Below are 21,799 nucleotides of genomic sequence, written 5' to 3'. Positions count from 1 at the left end.
ATTCTGATTTTCCTGCAGAGCCTCGGCAGGTCCTGAAGATGCACAAAACACATTCATCCTCGCAAGACTCAGTCATGGTCGTTTTTACACTGAAGGAAACTGAAGAACTTTAGTGCGACCATAATGATGCTGATCAACACGTTTATCTTCTCTTAATGGAATAGTTGTGCCCAAACAGCCACATGGGAAAACAACTCTACAACCGCAACAGCCCGTCATCACGTGTGCCTTAGAAAACATCCTGTAAACAGAACGGCTTTTTGATGGCTTTTAACAAGCTGGCCGTAGCACATGTCTATGTGTCAATAATTAGTGGACAAAAACGCACCAACCTCAGCATCCCATAAAGTTTTTCTTAGCCTTATGTATTGTTTAAAGGGTGTTTTTTTTGGGTTTTGTTCTCATCCTTTGGAGCATTTTATAAAAGATGTGAGCTTTATGGTGTCTAGGTTGGGCACGAACATTGAGGATATGACAGTTTTTTCTTGTGTGGTTCTATTTTTGTAAATGACCTGCTGTCCAGTGCTGGTCAAGTTCATACTATTAAAGAAATACGATTTTCAGACGATTCACAAATGAAAATTCTATGAGATTATATATGTTATGAAAATCTTTAATTTAGTGCCTCTATTTGAATAATAATTGAATACACAGTGCATTTTTTAGCTATAGATGAATGCATGATCTACATAACATAGGTTCCAGTTCCCTCAAATCTGGATATGCACAATGTATCGTCAGGAGAGCTAAATGATCTTTTCCCTTCTCTCTCATGCTCTCTCATTGATGTCCCTCCATCCATCCAACTGTTTGTCTCTTCATCCCACTATCTTTTGCCTCTGACAGGGCCCGCCCGGACCTCCCGGCCCACCTGGACGTCCTGGGATATTTAACTGCCCTAAAGGAGTAAGTGTGACCCCTTCAGACCCCTTCTTTCTGTTTCTCCCTCTTTCTCTATCACCTATGGAAATGTGACTCCTCAATGCTCAATGTCCACTTTACCTTCATATTTATATAGACAGTGTTCCCGGTCCCTCCTCGACCCCACTGCAAGAAGACTGTAAGTGACTGCGTATGTGTATGTAGCACTGAGCTCAGTCTCACTCTCAGAGATTGCCTAACTCACTACTGTGTGTGTTGACCAGGCCTAGTACATGGTGCTTTCTGCATGGTTGTTCATTTTGGAAACGCACCATGTATTTGGAACTGACCAGGGCATTTCTTTGTTCTACAACAAACTTTTTTAACCATGATCTTCCCAGTAACTGTTTATTGTCATTGCATGCAGTTTTACAGTAGTTACAGTACGTACAGTAGTTGTAGAGAGTCTAAAGCCCGTCTGTGTTCACTTTGATTTAGCCCCTTAACGCAGGAAGGCTTATTACACACTAGGGTGTATTATTGAGTAGCTACAGGGACATCTGTACAAACTGGTGGGGCTATTTTTTGGTAACAGACATTTGTCCCACCAGTGGAACATAGGCTCTTGAAGGGGTTAAATAAACCATATCCTACCTTTATTTAGCAGATTTTTGTGTATTGAAACACTTGAAATACTTTTGTTCTGATTGGCTACCCATATTTAAAAAAACAGTGAACTTAAATGGATGATTTTTACAGCTTCCATAAATGGACTGTAGAAACCTATTAACTTTATTTAACCCCTTACCACGCCAAGGCGTATTACACACTAAGATGTATTAGTCCGTAACTGCGGGGACTTCTGTACAAACTGGTCGGGCTATTCTTTAGTAATTGAAGTTTGTAATAAACTTTCGGCCTGCTGGCGGGCCATAGGTTGTTTAGGGGGTTAAACTTCAGTAAACTTTACTCCAGTTAGTCTGTTTTTTATTAAATCTATATAAATAAATCATTTTTTATTACATTTTATTAAATCTTTAAGATAAAATTACACCTTTGATTGGCAGATTTAATTGATGTCATATTTCAGCACTATTTAGAGTTCATAGCCTAAAGCAGTTGTTTGCTCCCAGTCCTGAAGTGCCACACAGGTTATGTTTATAATACATCAGGTTCAGATTAGAAAGCGCTTATTCTATTAAGCTGAAGCAGATGCAGTGGAGCTTTTCAGGACTAAGAGAGTAAGAAGCACTGGTGTCATTTTGAAATTTTAGTCAAAACCTTCCTAAAAAGATATCACTGAAGTTCAGCTTGTACAGAGGATATGACTCTCTCTCTCACTCTCTCTCTGTAGCCTGTAACTTAACTTGTGTTATTGATGAACCTGCTCCCGGCATGTTGCATGTCAGATGGACATGGCTTGAGTTTGCATCTCTTTTAGTGTCATTCTGTGAGATGGACTTACCAAGTGACATCTTTTCACACTAATGCAGTGCTGTACAAAAGGCTTGGGCATCACAAACACATTAACCCACCAGAGATTTTGCCTCTAAAAGATGACAAGGTCAGTTATTGATATGTTGGTTAGAAGAGCACAGTTAGAAAACTCAGTTCCACCAGCAGCTTACCTGATTTACTGTAATTAAGGACTGATTAGATAAACTAGGTGTTGGGTGGAAACTGGAAACACTTTCTGGACTTTCTCAAGGTGAGCTTTGGAAATGGTTAAGCTATCAACACACACTAAATCAGACAAATACCCGAGCCTTTTGAACAGTACTGCACATAAACAGAAATTAGATATCATCAGACAACTGCATGGGAATGTTTGGTTATGTGGTTGCTGACTCTGCACTCCTGAATTGCTGTTTCTTATATATGTTTATGTAGGTTTTTGTTTCCTTTTTATTTATTTATTTGTAACTGTGTGACATGTGATTAACATACATTATGCTATAGAGATTTGGAAGAAAGTGTAAAACTGTAAAAACGTAAAATGTTTCTTAAAAATCCAACAACAGCATAACGTCTCAGTAACTTCTCAGTGTTTCGACCTCTCCAATATGTTTTCTATGTCAGACAGCGTACTGCAATTGAAGAAAGAGCAACGGCACATTTGGTCTGATGAAAAACACAAGTTCACATAAAGCAACTGTTTCATATTTCATAAAAACATCTGCACTTTTTTCTGCACTTCTTTTCTTTTCTGCTCCGTGTGGCTAAATATTCTGTTTGTCCAGTGTACAGTTTCTGTCTCAGATGGTTTCACTCTAAAGTCGTTTCTTTCAGATTAACAGTGCTCTGTTTACTACTGTTCAAACACTGCCATTCATCCTGCCTCACATCTCTCTCCTCTGTTTTTCTCCCTTTTTGGGGGCTTGCGCAGATCAATGGAGATTCTACTACAGGTGAGTTTTGCAGGTCTATTGATTTACTGTTTCTTTAAATGGGCCCTTTTTTCATTTCAGATTCAGTGGGTCAGGCAGAAATCACAAACGAATAAAGACACCCATTAGAACAAGGAGGGGAATTTTGATGATATTTTGTGTTTGGATTTTGAATTCATGCTTCAGTAGAGCTGTAGCTCTTATTCTGTTCACTAATATATGTTCTAGTAAACAGATACAGCAACACACATGCTATCCTTACCACAGCACCTACAGCACTGCATCACATTGTTGCCCTCTGTCTTGTTCTCTGAGTGAGGGACAGCGAAACATTGTAATTATCTATCTATTTAAACTCAGATATTTTATTAAGTTTTTCCAGCTTTAGCTACAGCGAGACATCACCTGAAAGAACAGTGTTACTGGGCTTGCATTCCATAAATCATCATAGCCCAAAGATGATTCCTAAATGGTTGAGCAGCAATCACATGAGCACGTTCCCTACCCATTCAGATGCTTTTGGTTTAAAGGTCTAAAGGACCTTCTTTTGACGTGATGTTGCTTTACCAATTTACAATCACACATCTCTATTACACACACGTTTTTTTAGGGAACCAAAAGTGGTTCTTCTATGGTTGTTTTGTGCCCTGTAGGACCAGTCCAGTCCTTGTGTTATTCATAAAACAACTCCATGTAGTTTATGCATCACATTTTTACTGTATTGAACAAATTCACTATTTAAGACAAACAAAATATCACTATGGACCAGGGCTTGCGAGTTCGAAACCCAAGCCATGACACTTTGCCATCCGCAACCAGAGTCCAAGTGAGCGCAATTGGCCGTGTTCTCTCTGGGTGGGTAGATGGTGTTCTCTCCCCTCATCACCGGCACCAGACCCGGTGCTTTCCTCTGAGGGTTTCGGCTGCCTGGCGATGCTACATTGGCAGTTTGAAAAGAGGCGGTGGCTGGCTTTGCAAGTATCGGAGGGGACATGTCCTTTGCCTCCAGGTTTCAGGAGCATTAATAGTGCTAGAGGGAGTTATGGACAGGTGGGTTAATTGGCAGTGCCAAATTAAAGAAAAAGGGAAAAATTTGACCAACCAACTTACATTAAAAAATATATATACAAGTCTGAAGTCAGGGTTCCCTTTTATTAGCTAGTGTTGACAAGGTACATCAGTTCAAAAGATCATTCTCCTGAAGACAAAAAAAGAAAACTCAGAAAAAAAGGCAAAGATGATGTGAAAAACAGTTGCTGATACTTTATTAAACCAAAATCATAACTGGTGCTCAAAACGTTAAAGTGAACAAAAAAAGAAAAAGACAAGAAAAGAACAGATTTGGTTTGTTAGATCATCATCAGCGTGTGAAAATCATATTCAGTAGATTGTTCAATTCAAAGTGATAAGATTTCTCAGAATGATTCAAGTGTTATTTTATTATTTCTTAAATGTTATCCAGCTTGTTCATGTTATTTATCCTTGCTTACCCTGTTTTCCACCTAAAGAGGGAGCTAACTGTACATCAACTGGAGCCAAAGGGGAGAAGGGCGAAAGGGGCCTCCCAGGGCCTCCCGGGCCCACAAGTATGTGACTATCTAATACCCTAAAACAACAGAACACTTATCATTACTGTCCATAAGAAGGCCTTGAGCCTCTGCTGTGTTTTTTTAGGTTTTAATGTTTTTACAGTGTTTTTGATGATAGACATTTTACGGTGTATAGACCACTTTTAAAAAAGCTATGCTGAAAGAGGTTAAAGAGGTAAAGATGATATAGTTATTGGGCCTTATTTACCAATCGTCTTTGAGAAAAAAAAATCTTCATAAAACCCAATTATGCAGCGTTTCCTTGTTTGAGATTTGTTCACTTTACGAGAACAATGGGTCCAACATTAAGAGACTACCTGCTATCAGTTCTGCACATCATGACTCTTGGTAGGCCTTTTCTTAAGACCAAGTTGAAGAAAATTCTTTTATATTGGTGAACCAGGCCCACTGTTTCTGAGATACACAAATGTTCCTTATGGCCAGGCTGAGTTTCAGTGGTGCAAGGCAATCCCATTATGAGCATCGCTTCTCCTTCACATAACCTCTTACAGTTCTCTAAGCACATGTTGTTTGGCTTGTTTATTGTAACTGATTGTGCCATCGGTTTGAACGTGTTCATGAGCTTTGGGTTTTTCCATCACAGTTCCGATGCTGGGATCGGGCAGCGCGGTGAGTCTGAACCGTCTGATTATCGTATTTAACTTTGATGCAAGTCGACAGACCGTGTCTGAGTGAAATTGCGTTAGAAGTGTAAACCTGCATAACACCCTTTGTTTTTGTCTGCATTGGCCCGGGGCACGCTTGCGTGTGGTTGCGCCTAATGCTGCGTTCGCGCTTGTGTTTTGGGACGTGTTTACATTCCTGCATGTGTATGACAGGGGCACAAAGGTGACCTGGGCTTCCGGGGAGAGAAGGGGGAGAAAGGAGAGGCCGGCATGCCAGGGCCACCTGGACTTCCTGGAAGATCTGGGTTGGTGGTGAGTAAACATGCCCACCCAAACACACACACACTTGCACACACACATACACACACAGGACCATTTCTGAACAGCCTAGTGTTGTCTTTGTAAATCAGGTGATCACAGAGATAAATTAATTCTTATAGAGCTGACCTTTTCTAATAGATTTATTACAGACTCTCTCTCCCCTCCTTTATTCCCCTACTCTCTATCTCCCCTTCTCATCTCTCTGATCTCGCCCATCTCCATTCCTCTGTTATTTTTTTGTCTCTTCTCTCCTTTACACATTTCACATCTCTCTCGCTCCCTCCCTCTCTCTCCGTCTCTGCCTCCCACTCTCAAATCATATTTCTTCCCTATCTGTAGTTCTCCTCCTCGGGCACACCCAATCCCTCTCATCTCAAAGCTTGTTTGATCTTAGTCTTTGTGACTAAGGAAAGTCATGTTTGATTTGCCTTTGTGAAAATTAATTGCCGTGATGACAAACCGCCTTCAAATTTCTCACTGCCGCGCTGCCTCACGTAATTAGAAATGGATGGATTGGCGGGCCTTCTTCGTTCGAGATGAAAAAGGATCCATGCGGAAACAAAAACCAAACATCAGCTGCAAAACTCTGTAAAATATAATGATGGAGATCGGTTTGGGGTTCATTTGTTTCACAAAATACAAATTGCAGTGATATGAGAGGCAGCAAGCGAGTACGTCCCATTTTTCTTCAGCCCCATTAACTTCAATTATGTAGCACTTTTTAGATAAATCAGGTTTACGTTCAGAATCAGAGTGTTTTACAGGCCATTGATACATCATTCAAAACAAATACTTAAAAAAATGGCAAAAGATAAAATAATAAAAGATAATAAGGAAAAAATAAAATCATTAATATGATTATCCAAAGTAACACCTATAAGAATGTAAATGAAAACTCAGGGTGGCAATCTCAGGCACCTCAGAATTTGACTCGATTGAGATTCAGAGGGCTGCAAAGCGATGACAAAGTGATCATTGATGCAGAGTGTGCAACATAGCACTAAAGCCCAGCTTCTTAACAACTACATATGGACACAAATCCTTAGCAGTGAAAGTTAGTAAGCGATAGACTTGGTAATTCGCTGCTCTTCACGCTTTCCGAGCTTTGGCATTGCTTGCTCGATGGTCCTCTTGTTGGCAGCAATGAAAAACAGTCGGTTGTAGTTGCTGCCAACCAAAGGACCATCAAGCAAGTAATGTGAAAGCGTCCACTCAACTCAGAAAGGACGATGCGACTTTCCACCCATCGATTTCTCACTCACCTATCTTATGCCCCTGTTATGTTCATGCTACAGACTGCACATCCGTATTCCCACATTTCTGAAATCCACCTTCTGCACTCTGTTAACATTACATTATCAATTAACATTTAGATAATCGATTTTTGACTTTTGTGAAATTTTAAAACTGTGAATTTGTGTGATAGTAAATAAAAAAACTACATTAAATAAACACTACATAATAAAAGCCTGGCTAATTATAAATAAGCTCATTAACATTTATAGACTACAGAAATGTATAATTTCCCATCATATTACTAATGCTCATGGTTTATCTCTGAAGGGACCTAAAGGAGAATCTGTCGTTGGGCCTCCTGGTCGTCCAGGACTGCAGGGACCCACTGGTGCTCCTGGCATTGGGCGAGCAGGTGCCACCGGACCCCCCGGGCTTCCTGGACCCCCCGGGCCACCTGGCTACGGCTCTGGTGAGAAGAAAAAGTAGTAAAAACGCACAGTGTTATCTGACTATGTCTCTTTTCAGTTTTCACATGTGGTATGTTTGAGGATCAGTATCATAACGCACACCTCCAAAAAAATACAATTGTCCATCTGTTGGCCAGCTGAACTGTATAGCCATCTGTTCAGTACTACACGCATTGCTAATGATTTTCTTGCTCAATGTACCAAATCAGGGCCTCCATCAGCCAGACATTCCTGTTGATGATGTTGACTTTTGGAACTGTTCTTAATGTTTCAATGTTAAACTCTCTGTTCTGGTGATGAAAGCCATCCCACTGATCAACTTCAGTGCTGAGGGGCCAATTGGCCTGTTAACTTCTGTCCCGCTGAGGTCACCTCCATGCTGGCTATTTGTTTAACTGCAAAGAAACGGGACACGCTGGCACCTCAGCAGATTCAGACCTCCTTTATCTTATATTATACAGATATAGATAATAATAATAGACTAATACTATGAATAATAGACTAATACTAATGTGTTCTTGTTCTTTCAGCTGCTGCTTACCCTGGCCCACCTGGGCCACGAGGTCCACCTGGTCCCCCAGGACAATCTTCCACAGCCTCCAGCTCAGTGAGTGACATCCATTATCTCACACAGTCATTTCAGATCAAATTAAAAATCCTCTCTGTAAAACATTGGATTATCTGCAAATCATGAACAGTACTCTTGAATTTCAAAGCACTGGTTTAGTCAAATGACACATTTACATCCCATCCCATTTTCCCAAATGTAGTCAAGTCAATGAGCCAAGATATGCTTAATGCCTTAGTTTTGCACTGGAGCCAAGTGGCTAATGTGGCTAATGAGTATTGTAAGTTAATAGCCACCAGTTCGCATAGTGCCAGCTGCATGAGAAGCAGCTTCCTTTAAATCTGGAGGAAAAGTTAAGGAGTGGCAGATGGAAGGTCAGATGAAGAACAATGTATCTGGATAGTGCGACCATAATGGTGTTGTTTTCACAGATAAAGAAATACTCAAGTCTTGAAGCAATGAAACGTGATTCATACATGGATGATGTGGGAACATTCGCCTTGGTTACAGATACAAGTAAACTCTACCTCAAAGTGTCAGGAGGTTGGAGAGAGATACAGGTAACATTTTACTCATGCTAACTTTTACCTCATGCTCCCTTTACAGGAAAGGGGGAAATGTTAGAGCTTTTCTATTGGTTCGTTCATCGTGGTATTTTGCTACAATACAAAGAACAACTACTGGATGTGAATTATGATAAAAAGTACAATTCTGACAGCAATGATATGTTCTGTGTCATACATGAGTTGCAAGGTGTGAATGTACCCACTGTTAAAAATTAAGTGTTTTCAATTATTTAGTTGCTGATAAGTTTATTAAATTATTATTTTTTGTCATAAAATCCTAGGCCTGTGCAACTTTATATATTTCAAATGGTTAGTAGGAAGTTAAGACCGTGTCACATATAAATATACAAATAAAAAATAAATAAATGCATTTTAAAAAGCTTAGTGCCAATAGGTTCGTGTTTATCTGCTCTACAGAGTCCTGTTCTATTGGCAGTACTTCTCAGCAGGGACTAGATAAGCAGTGTGTGTATGTGTGTGTGTGCATTTGCACATCTGTGTCAGCAATTGGGTGCGACTAAAAGTAGCTAAATGCATTAATTGAAAGAGGTGTCCAGAAACATTTAGTGACATATAGTGTGTATACTACTTGAATAAATACTGTAAATACCCTGATATTATAGTATTTAAATGTATACCGTGTGTGTATGATTTTTTTATTGTTATTATTATTATTACAAAATGAAACATAATAAAATGATCACTCATTTGAACAGTAATTTACATAATTTACATACATTTTCTTTTCTCCCTAGCTTGGAGGGCTGGTCGAGGTGTATCCCTCTCAGATCCTCTCACAAGATGATGTAAGTTTCTCTGGTTCCACTGAACTCTGTATTGCAAAAATGACTGGGCATCCCTGAGGACTAGGAGGATCAGCCACATCAGTACCAACTGATAAACAGGCTTAAATCAATATACTTGAAGCTAGGAATGGGTGGAGTGATGATATCATATGTTATTGCTATTAGACATAGCAATAGACAGAACACCATATCGCCCACCCTGACTAGAATATGTGCAGGCTGCATTGAGGAGCAGTTGTGAGATGTTTACTCTGTAAGATATGTTAGTATGTGAGGAGAGCTTTTAGAGGAAGGGAGGTTTGACGGAGTGTGTGCACTGCACTGACCAATGTCAGCTGTAAAAAAATTCCTGTCTAATCCTCTATAGGCTGGCCCCTTAATGCTGACCCCTCGACTCAGCAATACTCCTACAATCCACACAGGAAGTGCGGTAAGTATGGATGTATGTGTGTGTGTGTGTGTGTATGTGTGTGTCATGTCTAAATGCATGTTTCACATGGACCAATTACACGTTTAGATATAAACATACTGATAAACACCAGTAAATACTCGCTCACAGAAACACTCAGGACGTTCATGAAAGTTCGTAGTTTCATGTCATTTGGAGACGTTATAGTAAAGCAAAGCCGTGCAGGAATATATTGCAGAACCCCAAGTATATAATGTACCTTTCCCAGGCCATTCTCCGCTTCCTCAAAGATAGAAATACATGATATTTGAAATTTGTCATGGTTTCGTATGAAACCCGTTAGGAAAAACCATTGGCTGGGTTCTAGCTTGTGTTCCTGTGGTTTCCAGAGATCCAGTTTTAGACAATAAATTATGGTGCTGTCCATCCAGCACTGTTGAATGGGCATCTCAGCCAGTCTAGGTTTATGTTAGTGGTTAGCTGCAGGGCAAGTCCATGTTGAAGGATCGCCTCTCTAAAGCACACGCTCACTAAAGATGAGGACAATGGGGTAAATAGGGCCATGCTCTGTTTAGGCAAAGAAGGGTTTGTCTGAGAATAGTAAGACAAACAAACAAGTCGTTGTGTGTGTCCACATGTGCACATGTAATGGTAAGAAGTCTTTAATCACTATAACACTTATTGGGGGGGCATAATACAGACATCTCTGCTACAAAAATAAATAAATAAATAAACTTTACACTGTAAAAAAAATCAAGTTAGTCCTACTTAAACCCAAGTCAGCAACGCTGATTGAGTTGAGCCTTAAAAACATCAGTAAACCAGCTGCAGCTGCAGTATTTTGTGTTACTTGGGGAAGGCTATTCTATTCTCAGACTCCTGACCAAAGAGGCTTGTGGTGTTGATGGGATTTGAACCAGAGACACTATAAATGAGCAGACCAGACACTGGTTAAAATATAAATAGGAGTCCTAGTAACTCTCAACATGGCGGTTGTTTAAAGACAAAGTCCCACCTTTCAACAAAATGAGCCAGTCAGCTTGCAGGTTACGCCGCAATCGGAAAAACTCCCCTTAAGTGGAGATCCGGAGGCCAGAGCAAGCCAAAAAATCAAGTTTCTGTGCCTGTTTAAGCCAAATGCTACAAACTATTCCTGCGGTTTTAGTCTGATTTTATCACTGATTCAAAATATGGTTTTGAAACAGTAATTTTACCTTCAGTTTTGAGTATTTTGGTCTCTCTTCATTCGTATGACTGGAAATAACTGCCCGGTGGCGTTGCAAAGATGGCCGCCACGTGAACGTACTTGCCTATAAGGACTTTGTCTGAACTTCTGATCTCCTCTATCTTAACGAGCAGGCAGTTAGACAGTTGCACCACTCTAAAGTCATTAAACCAAGTGCATTTCTGTGTCCAAGAAAGAGCAGAAAGGTACATTTACATATTATTTATACATATATTATATGTAGTGTAATATCACAGCTCTTGAGTTGCACACCACTCTAACTGCCTGCTTTCAACGCCTTAAGCAGCTCATTCGGCGGGCCGTGTTATTATACACTTCTGTTACCAAAGAAAAGCCCCACCAGTTTGTACAGAAGTTCCTGTAGTTACTGAACAATACACCTTAGTAAGCCTTGGAGTGTTCAGGGGGGAATTAAGTGTGTAAGGAGACAAGCTGTACATTACTAATTTGCTAAATTGATAAAAACACAAATATTCAGTATTATGCTGTTGGACCCAGACATGCTTCCATCTGAACAGTATAAGTTCCTGGGTCAGAGTAAATCTGATTAGAGGACAGAGGATGGGCCAAATACAGCACATTTGTTTTGTGACCTGTACACACAACTCTTATGATAAGCAAAGTTTCTTGTGTAGCACACAAACAGCAGTCTGTTGCTGATATTTAAAGAAATGTCTGTCAGTGAGCTGTCACAATTTACAGGTGATGTTGCTATTGTAATATGAAACCCTTTCACCTGCATAAATAAATATTATGGTGTTTGTTATTGTGTTATGTTTAATATAGAATTAGCAGAAACATTCACTTGTGAGGTAGTGCTCTTCTATAGTGCAACATAAGTATGTTAAATGATTTAACCCCTTAACACTACAAGTTTGTTTACAAACACTTTATTAAGGCTTTTTAAGGGGTTAAGCTTTTTTTAATGCTGAGATCAAATGTGTTCAAGCTCTGCTCACCAGCCAATCAGACTTGTTTACCATCTTTACCTGATTAGATTTGTGTGTTTTATTAGATTTGCGGACAGTTTGTAAGTATTTGCCAGAAAGGCTGTTTAGTACGTGATGAATGTGATCCAGCTCAGAATTTGAAAGATCTGGTTGGACATGACTTTTTTTGAAGTTTAGACTTCAAGGAAAATGTCAGAACTGATCAGATCAGATATGTGTTTGAAAAAAAGAGAAAAAAGAAAATTCAGACTTGACTGTGCGAAAAATAAACCCAAGTGTGTCCGCCTGCCTAAAATGAAGCCCTTGAGGTTTCTAATCATATTGTGCTGGTTGACCCCTCTTACAGCTCAGGATGGTTGCACTGAACACGCCGCTGACCGGGGACCTGGGCTCCATCCACTCTGCGAACAGGCAGTGCCGGCTGCAGGCTCAGGCCATGGGGATACGTGACGAGTACAAGGCTTTCCTCTCTCACCACCTCCAGGACCTGATCGACGTGGTGCAGGCACCCTACCGCAATAGTCTACCCATTGTTAACCTCAGGGTGAGCCAGACGTTGTCACTCTACTTCAGATGTGGTCGCTGTGGGGAGGTTTTGTCAGGATAATGTTGGATTTGGATATTAAACTATAGTTCAATTTAATAAAGCATATAGCATATTCTTTTAGTTTGTACATAGAAAAGTTGTGAATGTTCTCTAGATCAGTTGGTCACTGTCATGCAAAACAATCCTTGGATCTGTCAAATGTCAACTTTCAAGGAGAAGGAAATGCCTTCTTAACTTTTAGTTGAAATCAATGTAAAAAGATTTGGGAGCATTTCTATTGGTTCAATCATCATGCAATTGAATTTAAAGAACAACTGCCAGATTAACATTATGTAAAAAAGTAAAAATGGAGATACAAGGTTTTTGCATGACAGTGATGATTTCTTAACAGCTAAACAAACAGGAAAGCAGCCTCCAAAGACAAATAAAGACTGGCAGAAAATATTTTAAATATATAACAAAGCAGTATAAAGCACTTACTTAGGGAAGGACACAGTACTCAGTAATAAGCAATACAATTACAGTACGTTACTGGCAGCAGTTTCTCCAGCACGGTGTAGTATGGTATAGTATATCATTTATAGCAGTTCACTGAAACATCAACACTTTTTGACTGCCAGGCCTTATTCACCAACCGTTCTTAAGTAGAAATGTCTTCTTAAAACCCACTTACACAATGGGATCCATCATTATAAGGGCATAGCTGAGAACAGTTCATGAATCTGACTTAGACGTTTTTTAAGGATTTTTTATGAAGTACAAATTTAAGAAAATTCCTAGGAAGATATCAGTGAATGAGGCCCACTCAATTAGCTGTAATGCTCCCAGGCTCTAATGTGTCTAGCTGTGTGATTTTAGTATTTCAACCACTGAATAAATAAGACGTATCTTCTGTGAGTGTGTGAGTGTGTGTGTGAGTCAGTGACTGTTGGCTTTTCATTTGCAGGGTGAGGTTCTGTTCAAGAACTGGGAGAGCATCTTCTCCAACCACCTTCTCCCTTCTGGGATCCCCCTCTACTCCTTTGATGGACGGGATGTGATGAGCGATCCCTTCTGGTCAGTTAACACTCCAAATTCAAATTCAAAGATGGCGATCAGTTTGCCGAGTCACTTTTAGCTTAATCGAGGAGCCTGTAAATTTTGAGGTGACTCACTGAGTCTGTGTATTAGCACTGGAGCGACGCATGAGAGAGAGATTTATTGTACTGTGTTAAAGTTCTGTAATGGAAAGTCATATGTCAGGCGCATATGAAGTGCTATTATGCGGTGATATATGCAGCATTTATTGTTTCTATGAAGCTTCACTGAAAAGAAACAATGCAGTGTGACTCACTGAACCATTTGTGACTCATCTAGTGATGGAGATCAAAACCAGCTCTTTTTAATTACTTCAGCCACAAAACACAGCACTCGTGAACTTTTTGTTGTTGTTGACTGTTTTATATGAATAGTAAGCGGAGTGATGTAATTGTGTCTTGGTAATTGTGAAGGACTTAAAATATTCACCATGGATTTCTAGGTTCAGCAAATTGCTGTATTTCAAAGGAAAATTTTGTATAAACGTAAACACAGGAAAATATGCTTTCATCCGCTGCTATTTCTGGAATCCCATCACACTGATTGCCCCATATTTATGAACAACCTGCTCCAAACATCTAATGCGGTTCCAGCACGCAGCACCGAACGCAGAGCCCTTCCCTGAAATGACGCTTGAGACAAGCAGGGTTGCCCAGCCACAAACCAGACAGAAGAGGCTGCACCTATCCGTCCCCTTGCCTGTTTTCTTCCACTAGCTTTTTTTTTTTTTACAACTAGCTTTGCTCTTTCGTTCTCTGTTTATGTCTATTTATACCCTGGGGTGGTAAATATAGCTACTCGTACCGTGCACAGGGGGGAGGCTGAGACAGTACAGCTGCAATTGTGGTTAGTGCGTGGCCTTTTTAGAGCTGTTTGTGAAGTTGGGCTTTTCTGAGCCATGTGGCAGCTCCCATTTCAGCTGAGGTATGAATGGATGTAGCAGAAGATGGCTGCATCTGCTGATGAGATCTGGATAGCATCACCAACATCTTTACAGCTAAGAGCAATGTGTTGGTGCCATACACACTAAACAGAATGTCAGAAGAAGGGTTCTTAAAACTAGGGGACCTGTACAGGTGCTGTACAGAACATTGCTGTAGAGATATTCCTCAGTTTTTGCACCTTCTTTAATATACAGTGCTATTTTAAAAAAAGGAGGTTTCTGTCTGCGTTTTGGCCTCCTGTCCACACAAAAACACTCTGGTGTTTCTGGTCAGTAACAATGAAGCTTTTTGAAAATGCTCTCCAAGATGGAGATTTTTGAAAACTCTGTTTTCTGTGTTGTCGTGTGGACCGGGAAAACGGAGCTTCATGAAAATGCTGACGTCACAGTGCATGCATTTTCCTGGCTGAATCTCAAATGCCTTGCTTTTGAGACTCCCTATGTATCAAACGACATAAGTCACAGCATTACAATGTCCAGATGCCACTAGATTTCAGATTTCTATACATGAATAAGTGTAAATACTGTTCAGTTGAAAGTATATAATGCTCTATTTCTGGCTTGCATAGTACACTACATAGGAAGTAGTGTGTAATTTGGGATTAAACCGCTGGCCAAGTGCTTTTTTCGAACTTCCACATAGGCAACATCACTGGACAGCACTGCACTGCACTGGAGTGCACTTAGAGGAGGATGCTAAACCCCCAACCCAGAGTGAGGCCAGTTACGATCTCTGGTGCCTAAAGTCATGGGTGCCTGTGGTATTACCGGGGATCAAATCAGCCAATGATCATTGCAATGCTTAGACAGCTGCGCCACTCAAGAGCCAAACTATTTTTGAAAAGGTTCTTTGAAGAACCATCCACAAAAGGGTTTTCATTGCATATTAGGAACTGTTTTCTTTTACATTGTCAGACTATGATGGATGGATGTCCTGACAGGTCTATAATATTAATTCATATTCGATTACACATGCACTGCCCTGCCGAAAGATAACCAGCGAGGGAATTTGAGAATGCCAGTGAACTCCCTGTCCTTTGAGTTTTCATTGGCTTAATATTAATAGTCATTTCAATACTCTTATTAGAAGTGGCTTCCATTTATAGTAGCTGTCTAAAGGAGAGCCAGTTGGACAGTGTGGGCAGCCATTGCTGCACCACTTGCACGCCATGTTGTGGTTTGATAAGTAGCCCATGGGACTAAGTCTCTGAATGAGATTGATGAGCTATATAAAAGCTTTGGCCACGAGAGGGCAATAATAACTAGTTATATTAGAGTATACACTTTGTCTGGGAGCCACTTAAAGCGTGATGAACTGATTTGTAAAGTTCAGTTCCATCACATTGATTAGATGCTTTGTGCTAAAGGAAAACATGACAATTCGGAAACAAATTGCAGCAATTTCAGCTTTTCAGCAGTGATACATTTACAGGACTGTGCAAAAAGTATTAGGCACCTAAGCAACCTGTTCAAAATCATCAGCAGAGCATTTGATTTTAGTGAAGCATTGATTAGATAAACCAGCTTTTGCTGCCCTTCTTATTGTAGTCATGTTTTTTGTATTTATTCTAATATTGTTTTCCTGTGGGAAAATAAGGACATGGAAAGTAGAGACCTTTAAATATCATTTTCCAGTGTGCCTGGCTCTTCCAAGAGTAAGATTAATTCAAGACTTTTGAAACTGAACACTGATGAACTTTAGGAAATGCATTCTTCCTCACTGCCCTTACTTGACCTTTGCACAAAGCAGACAAGTAGAGGAATCGTTACACTTGTAAGCATTCATATATCAGTTAGATAGATATCAAAAACTAGTAATAGTTTAATGCTAGTAGTGGCATTGCGCTGTGGAGCAGTCGAGCCGTGTTCTCTGGAATGATGAATGGTGCTCCATCCAGTACTTTTGGGAGAGGTGGAAATGAATTAGGGTGATCAGCCAACATCCTGACCTCACTCTCACGCTCTTGTTTCTAAATGCAGTCAAATCCTTACAGCAATGGTCCAAAACCTAGTAAAAGCATTCTTCCCTGGAGAGTAGAGACATTTACTCCAACAAAAGCAGGATGAATCTTTTTTTTAATACCCTTATTTTTGAAAGTAACAATGAATGACCAGGTGTCCCAATACTTTTGTCAATTTATTGTATGTGTTGTCCTTAAATTTAAAACAGGAACTTGGCAATGGAACTGAATGTTAAATAAATAATCTAGGAATTCATTATAATTTAATAATTAGTGCATTTTCAGTTTTGTGTGTTCTCAGTTCTCTTACTTGTATTCACAGGATTAATAGTTAATATTATTCCCTTCAGTCTGTTTCTAATTATGAGCACCTTAGAAAAGACAGGGCCAGAAACCTCACACAAATACTTCTGCTTTCCAGCAACGTAACAGAAGGAAAATATTAAAACTGATATGTCCAGATTAAAGCATTAAGACAGAATGCCAATCAATCAAGAATTAGCAGATTACTGATCGGAATACCCGATTACCTGATTAATCTTGTATTTTAATTGAACAGCTGACAAGCGAATACCAAAAAACTGCTGAACGGCAGCCACCCTTATCCCCTTAAACAGCCTATGGCCCGCCGACAGGCCGAAAGTGTTTGTACAGCCTCATCAGTTTGTACAGACGTCCACTCCTCTCCTGATACTGGTCCACATTTGTCCAAAACTGCAACGTACACTATATGGACAAAAGTATTGGGACACACCTCTTAAACATTGAATTTAGCTGTTTCATTTAGTCTCAAGTGTATAGAATCAAGCACCTAGCCATGCGGTCTGCCTTTCCACATGTGAGTGAAAGAATAGGTTGTTCTAAAGAACTCCAGCGTGGTTCTGTAATGGGAGCCACCACTGCAACACGATCAGATGGAACCACAGCTACTCAGCCACAAAGCGGCAGACCACGTTAAGTTACAGAGTGTGGTCAGGGCCAGAGTGCTGAGCTCAGCTCATAGTGTAGCTCATAGTCTCCTACAAACTGCAGAGCTCCAGACCTGCTGTTAGAGCTGCAAAGGGGGACCAACTCCATTTAAATGCCTATGGATTTAGACTGGGATGTCATGAAAAATCCTGTAGGTGTGAAGTGGAGGTGTCCAAATACTTTTTTTTTATCCTTGTAGTGTATGTAGAAATGCAGAGTCAGTTGTCACATCACTTTTCCCACATCTCCAATCGTGTTACTTTAATACATTTTGATTTCATAATACTTCAATCTAGACTGTATGAGGTAATATTGCATAACGCATAATCAATTACATTAACATTTATATAACAAGTGACTAGAAATGTCTCCAAACTTTTGGATAGTTTATGTATTGCAACACTCACTCAAATATGCATGTGTGTTTTGTGTGTGTGTGTGTGTGTGTGTGTGTGCGTGCGTGCATGAATGCATTGTCTTTTCACAGGCCACAGAAGGCCATATGGCATGGTTCCTCGGAGGGTGGCAGGCGCCTGGATGCTAAGAACTGCGAGTCGTGGAGGGCAGGCGACATGGCCATCACAGGTCAGGCTTCCTTCCTCTACAGCGGCCTGCTGAGTCAGCAGACCCGCAGCTGCTCCAACCACTTCATCGTCCTGTGCATCGAGACCAGTCCAGACCACAACACCATCGAAGAGCTCAGACGGGCACAGTACCGCCACAGACGCTGGCATTACAGATATTAACGTCTATGCCACACTACAGCCTCTGCCGTTAGACCGTCAACATTCCAGAAGGTGTAAATATACGTAAGCTGATTGAAGACCACATTGAGACGTCCAGAAGCCAATAAGCCGCCACAGTGCGGTTCTTTCGTCAGGTGTTCATCACATGGATGTCAGTAGCAAAAGCAAAGCCATTTCTCTCCGAATGTAAAGCGGCGTGACGCTCGTGTCTCAGCAGAGGGATGCACCGGGCCTCAACCCCAAAACTCGCTATTTTGATGCACTGTATTTTCTCATTTTTCTCATTTTGTTTCTCAGTTCTAATCCTCCAAATCCACAGATGTCTTTTTGTTACGTCAAGTCATCTTTTCACCTTGAATAACAAAAGATGTGTCAGTATTTAATTTAATTTCAGTGTTTTTATTTATACCTGACCGCACATAATCTAAATATGTCCAAAAGATGGTTGAATATGAGGATGAATATGTAATTTATAGTTCCAGTTGTTCAGATGAACTCTGCTCCTGTTTCCGTTCCTCTTTGATAAAAGAGAAGATTTTATACAGCATCTCTGTTGATGAAAATGATTTTCCATTTTTGTAACTTATGGAAATTTGACTGAGAGCAACAGAGAGCAACAAATGTCCTTTCTTACCGTTTTGCTTCAAATTAAGAACAAAGAACTCGAGCAGTGTTTAGTGAGGAGTATTTTTTATTTTAACTGGTGCCTAAGGAATAAAACCTCTTTTTCAAATACGTCGCCTTTGCCTGTGTCATGTGTCTGACATGTCTTGGAAAGTGGCAAAAGTCACTTTTTAAAATGAATAATATAGAAATTCCCCATAGATCAGTTTCTGTAGGTGGATGTTCTCAGTTCTCTTAAATGAATCTGGGTCACGGGCCCAGTCGAAACAAGGAACAGGAACAAGACTAATATAAAATTCTATTCTGAGGGATTAGTAAATCACGCAGAACAAGGATTCACAGGATTAATAGTTAATATTATCCCCCTCAGTCTGCTTCTAATTATGAGCACCCTAGAAAAGACAGGGCCAGAAACCTCACACAGATACTTCTGCTTTCCAGCAGCGCTGTGTATCCGTGTATTTCCGTGCTACTCTTGAAAAAAAGGTGTTACAAATGGTTCTTTAAGAAATGCCATAGAAGAACCATTTTTAGTTCCTTAAAGAACCACTTTGTAAACACAAAAAGGATTTTTTAAGAAGCTTTTAAAGGTTTAGTCAAGTCAAGTCAAGTCAAGTGGGTTTATTGTCATTTCAACTACATACAGAGTACACAGTGAAACGAAACAACGTTCCTCCAGGACCATGGTGCAACATAGACAGTGCATACAAAACACAAGTGCAACACAAACAAACAAGTGCGGACAGACAACACAACACAGTACAGACAGAGGATAATAAATAATTGACGGTAGTGTGCAAATTGTGCAATGTGAGGTAGTCCAGAGTCCAGTGAGGTAGTAAAGTAAGGTTAAAGTAAAGTTCTTCAGTGGCATCGCTCAAAGAACCCTGACTTGCTAGGACTAAATGTTCTTATGCTGTTTAATAGTCACTGAACCTTATATATACAGTAGATTCAGAATTTTTCTCACATAATTCTACATAAAATTGCCCACAATAACAAAATGAAAGCAGGTACACAAGCACACCCTTTGAAAGTGAGCTGAGGCTCCACTGATTCCACTTGAGATGTTGAGATGTTTCTACAACATAATTGGAGTCCACATGTGGTTCAGTTGATTGGACATGATTGGAGATTTTCAACACCAAGCAATCAGAGCACTCTGGACCTCAGACTGGGGTGAAGGTTTACCTTCCGACATGACAACGACCCAAAGCACACAACCAAGAGAACAAAGGAGAGGCTCCAGAAAAAGTCTGAATGTCCTTGAGTGGCCCAGCCAGAGCTCAAACCTCAGTCCCATTGAACATCTGTGGAAGGAGCTGAAAAGGGCTGCATACCGAAGCTCCCCCATCCAACCTGATGGAGCTTGCAAGGATATGCCAAGAGGAATGGGCGAAAATGGCAAGAAACATGTGTGCTAAGCTTGATGCTTCTTTCCCAAGCTGTAATTGCTACCAAAGTATGATTATTGGCGAGTGTGTGTAGATGTTTGCGGTGACAAATTGAGCTCAATCTACTGTAGAATAAGCCTGTGTCGTAATAAAAGGTGAAAGGGATGTGCAGACTTTCCCGGCTTGACTCTAAAGCTTACTACCTTTCTCTTGTCCATCTCCAAGGTTCTTTCTACTGTCTGTTTACAGCAATGCTGACCAATCAGAGGTCTGGGGTACAGAACCTATGCTTTCAGGACCACCAAAAGGTGTGTTGATTGTGTGTCTCAGAGGAACTGTATGCTTTTCTTTACATTCCTTAATTGGCTGGTGCAGTATGATGGTGAAAATATGGACAACTGGACTGACAATGACTCACACTGGGGGATGATATGGCACAATGAACCTTAAACCTCCTGTTGCGTTCATTTTAGGTTGACTAGTTTTGTGTTCCTGGTAAAAATTATTATGATTAATTAACAATCCATGATATTACATCAATTATCCTATAATGTTGTGACAGATCTTTAACCCTTAAACAGCCTATGGCCCGCAGACGGACCAAAGGTGTTGTTCCAAACTTCTATTACCAAAGAACAGCCCCACCAGTTTGTACAGAAGTCCCGTAGTTATTGAGTAATACGGCTTAGGGCACAATTATTTCTGCATATTATGGGACAGTGGTGGCTCAGCGGTTAGAGCTCCAGGCTATTGATGACAGGGTTGTGGGTTTGATACCCGGGCTCGGCTGGGTGTGTGTGTGCTCACTAAAATGCAGAGGACACATTTCGCTGTACAGTGACAGATATGTGCACCTTTAACTACAGGGACTGCACAAACTGGTGGGGCATTCAGAGACCCTGTGTGTACAAAATCATGAATGCTCATGATAATTATGTTAAAAATGACATTTTTAATTACATTAAAAAAATTTTAAGAGAGACAACTTTTTGACAGATTACAATCAGAGGGTTAACTTTAGCTCATTTTGTAATAGTTAAAATAATAAAAGCATGTGCTCTTGTAGCTGAAAAATCAATTGTATGAGTTCAGGTCAATGAGGCATACAGGCCAAAAATAGCAGTTAAAAGTTAAAAACTTCTTCATTTTCACAAGCAAGAGGATTAATGACTTAACAGCCAGGTCTTATTGATTGTCTTAAAGCTTATTGTTAGGTGGTTAGTGTAGTATAAGTTGTTAACAACACTGCCTTCCCTGTGGTAGACTAGGATCCTTTGGGCAAGATTACTAATGTTACTTCAGGTGTAACATGATTCAAACATAAGTCACTCTGGTTAAATGTGTATGCATAACATAATTTTGCACAAATGGTAAAAACAGTTAGTGAAATCTCCTCGTACAAGGGTAATAGTGCACCTAGCAATGGCCTGTTTTCCACAGTTAGATTCACTCTCATATTCAGTGATGAATCATTGTCAGCATTGCAATCTAGTTGAACAATAGGTG

At 40.2% G+C, this 21,799-nt stretch overlaps 1 protein-coding gene across 1 annotated transcript in view; it reads left to right on the top strand.

The window, feature by feature from the left end:
- Positions 1 to 19,010, top strand: part of col15a1a (collagen, type XV, alpha 1a) — a 101,829-nt gene extending 82,819 nt beyond the window's left edge. Inside the window, exons 29-42 of the mRNA XM_072679392.1 lie at positions 847 to 906; positions 1,019 to 1,060; positions 3,248 to 3,269; positions 4,757 to 4,834; positions 5,442 to 5,467; positions 5,677 to 5,775; positions 7,348 to 7,489; positions 8,018 to 8,094; positions 8,487 to 8,615; positions 9,377 to 9,427; positions 9,795 to 9,857; positions 12,379 to 12,576; positions 13,526 to 13,635; positions 18,017 to 19,010. Coding sequence (XP_072535493.1) covers positions 847 to 906; positions 1,019 to 1,060; positions 3,248 to 3,269; positions 4,757 to 4,834; positions 5,442 to 5,467; positions 5,677 to 5,775; positions 7,348 to 7,489; positions 8,018 to 8,094; positions 8,487 to 8,615; positions 9,377 to 9,427; positions 9,795 to 9,857; positions 12,379 to 12,576; positions 13,526 to 13,635; positions 18,017 to 18,275 — 1,356 coding nt within the window. The 3' untranslated portion in view covers positions 18,276 to 19,010. The remainder of the gene's footprint in view (positions 1 to 846; positions 907 to 1,018; positions 1,061 to 3,247; positions 3,270 to 4,756; positions 4,835 to 5,441; positions 5,468 to 5,676; positions 5,776 to 7,347; positions 7,490 to 8,017; positions 8,095 to 8,486; positions 8,616 to 9,376; positions 9,428 to 9,794; positions 9,858 to 12,378; positions 12,577 to 13,525; positions 13,636 to 18,016) is intronic.
- Positions 19,011 to 21,799: the final 2,789 nt, after the last annotated feature.

Source organism: Salminus brasiliensis, chromosome 5 (genome assembly GCF_030463535.1).
Source record: "Salminus brasiliensis chromosome 5, fSalBra1.hap2, whole genome shotgun sequence".
In the NCBI taxonomy this organism is placed as follows: domain Eukaryota; kingdom Metazoa; phylum Chordata; class Actinopteri; order Characiformes; family Bryconidae; genus Salminus; species Salminus brasiliensis.
This window is presented reverse-complemented; position numbering and strand designations above follow the sequence as displayed.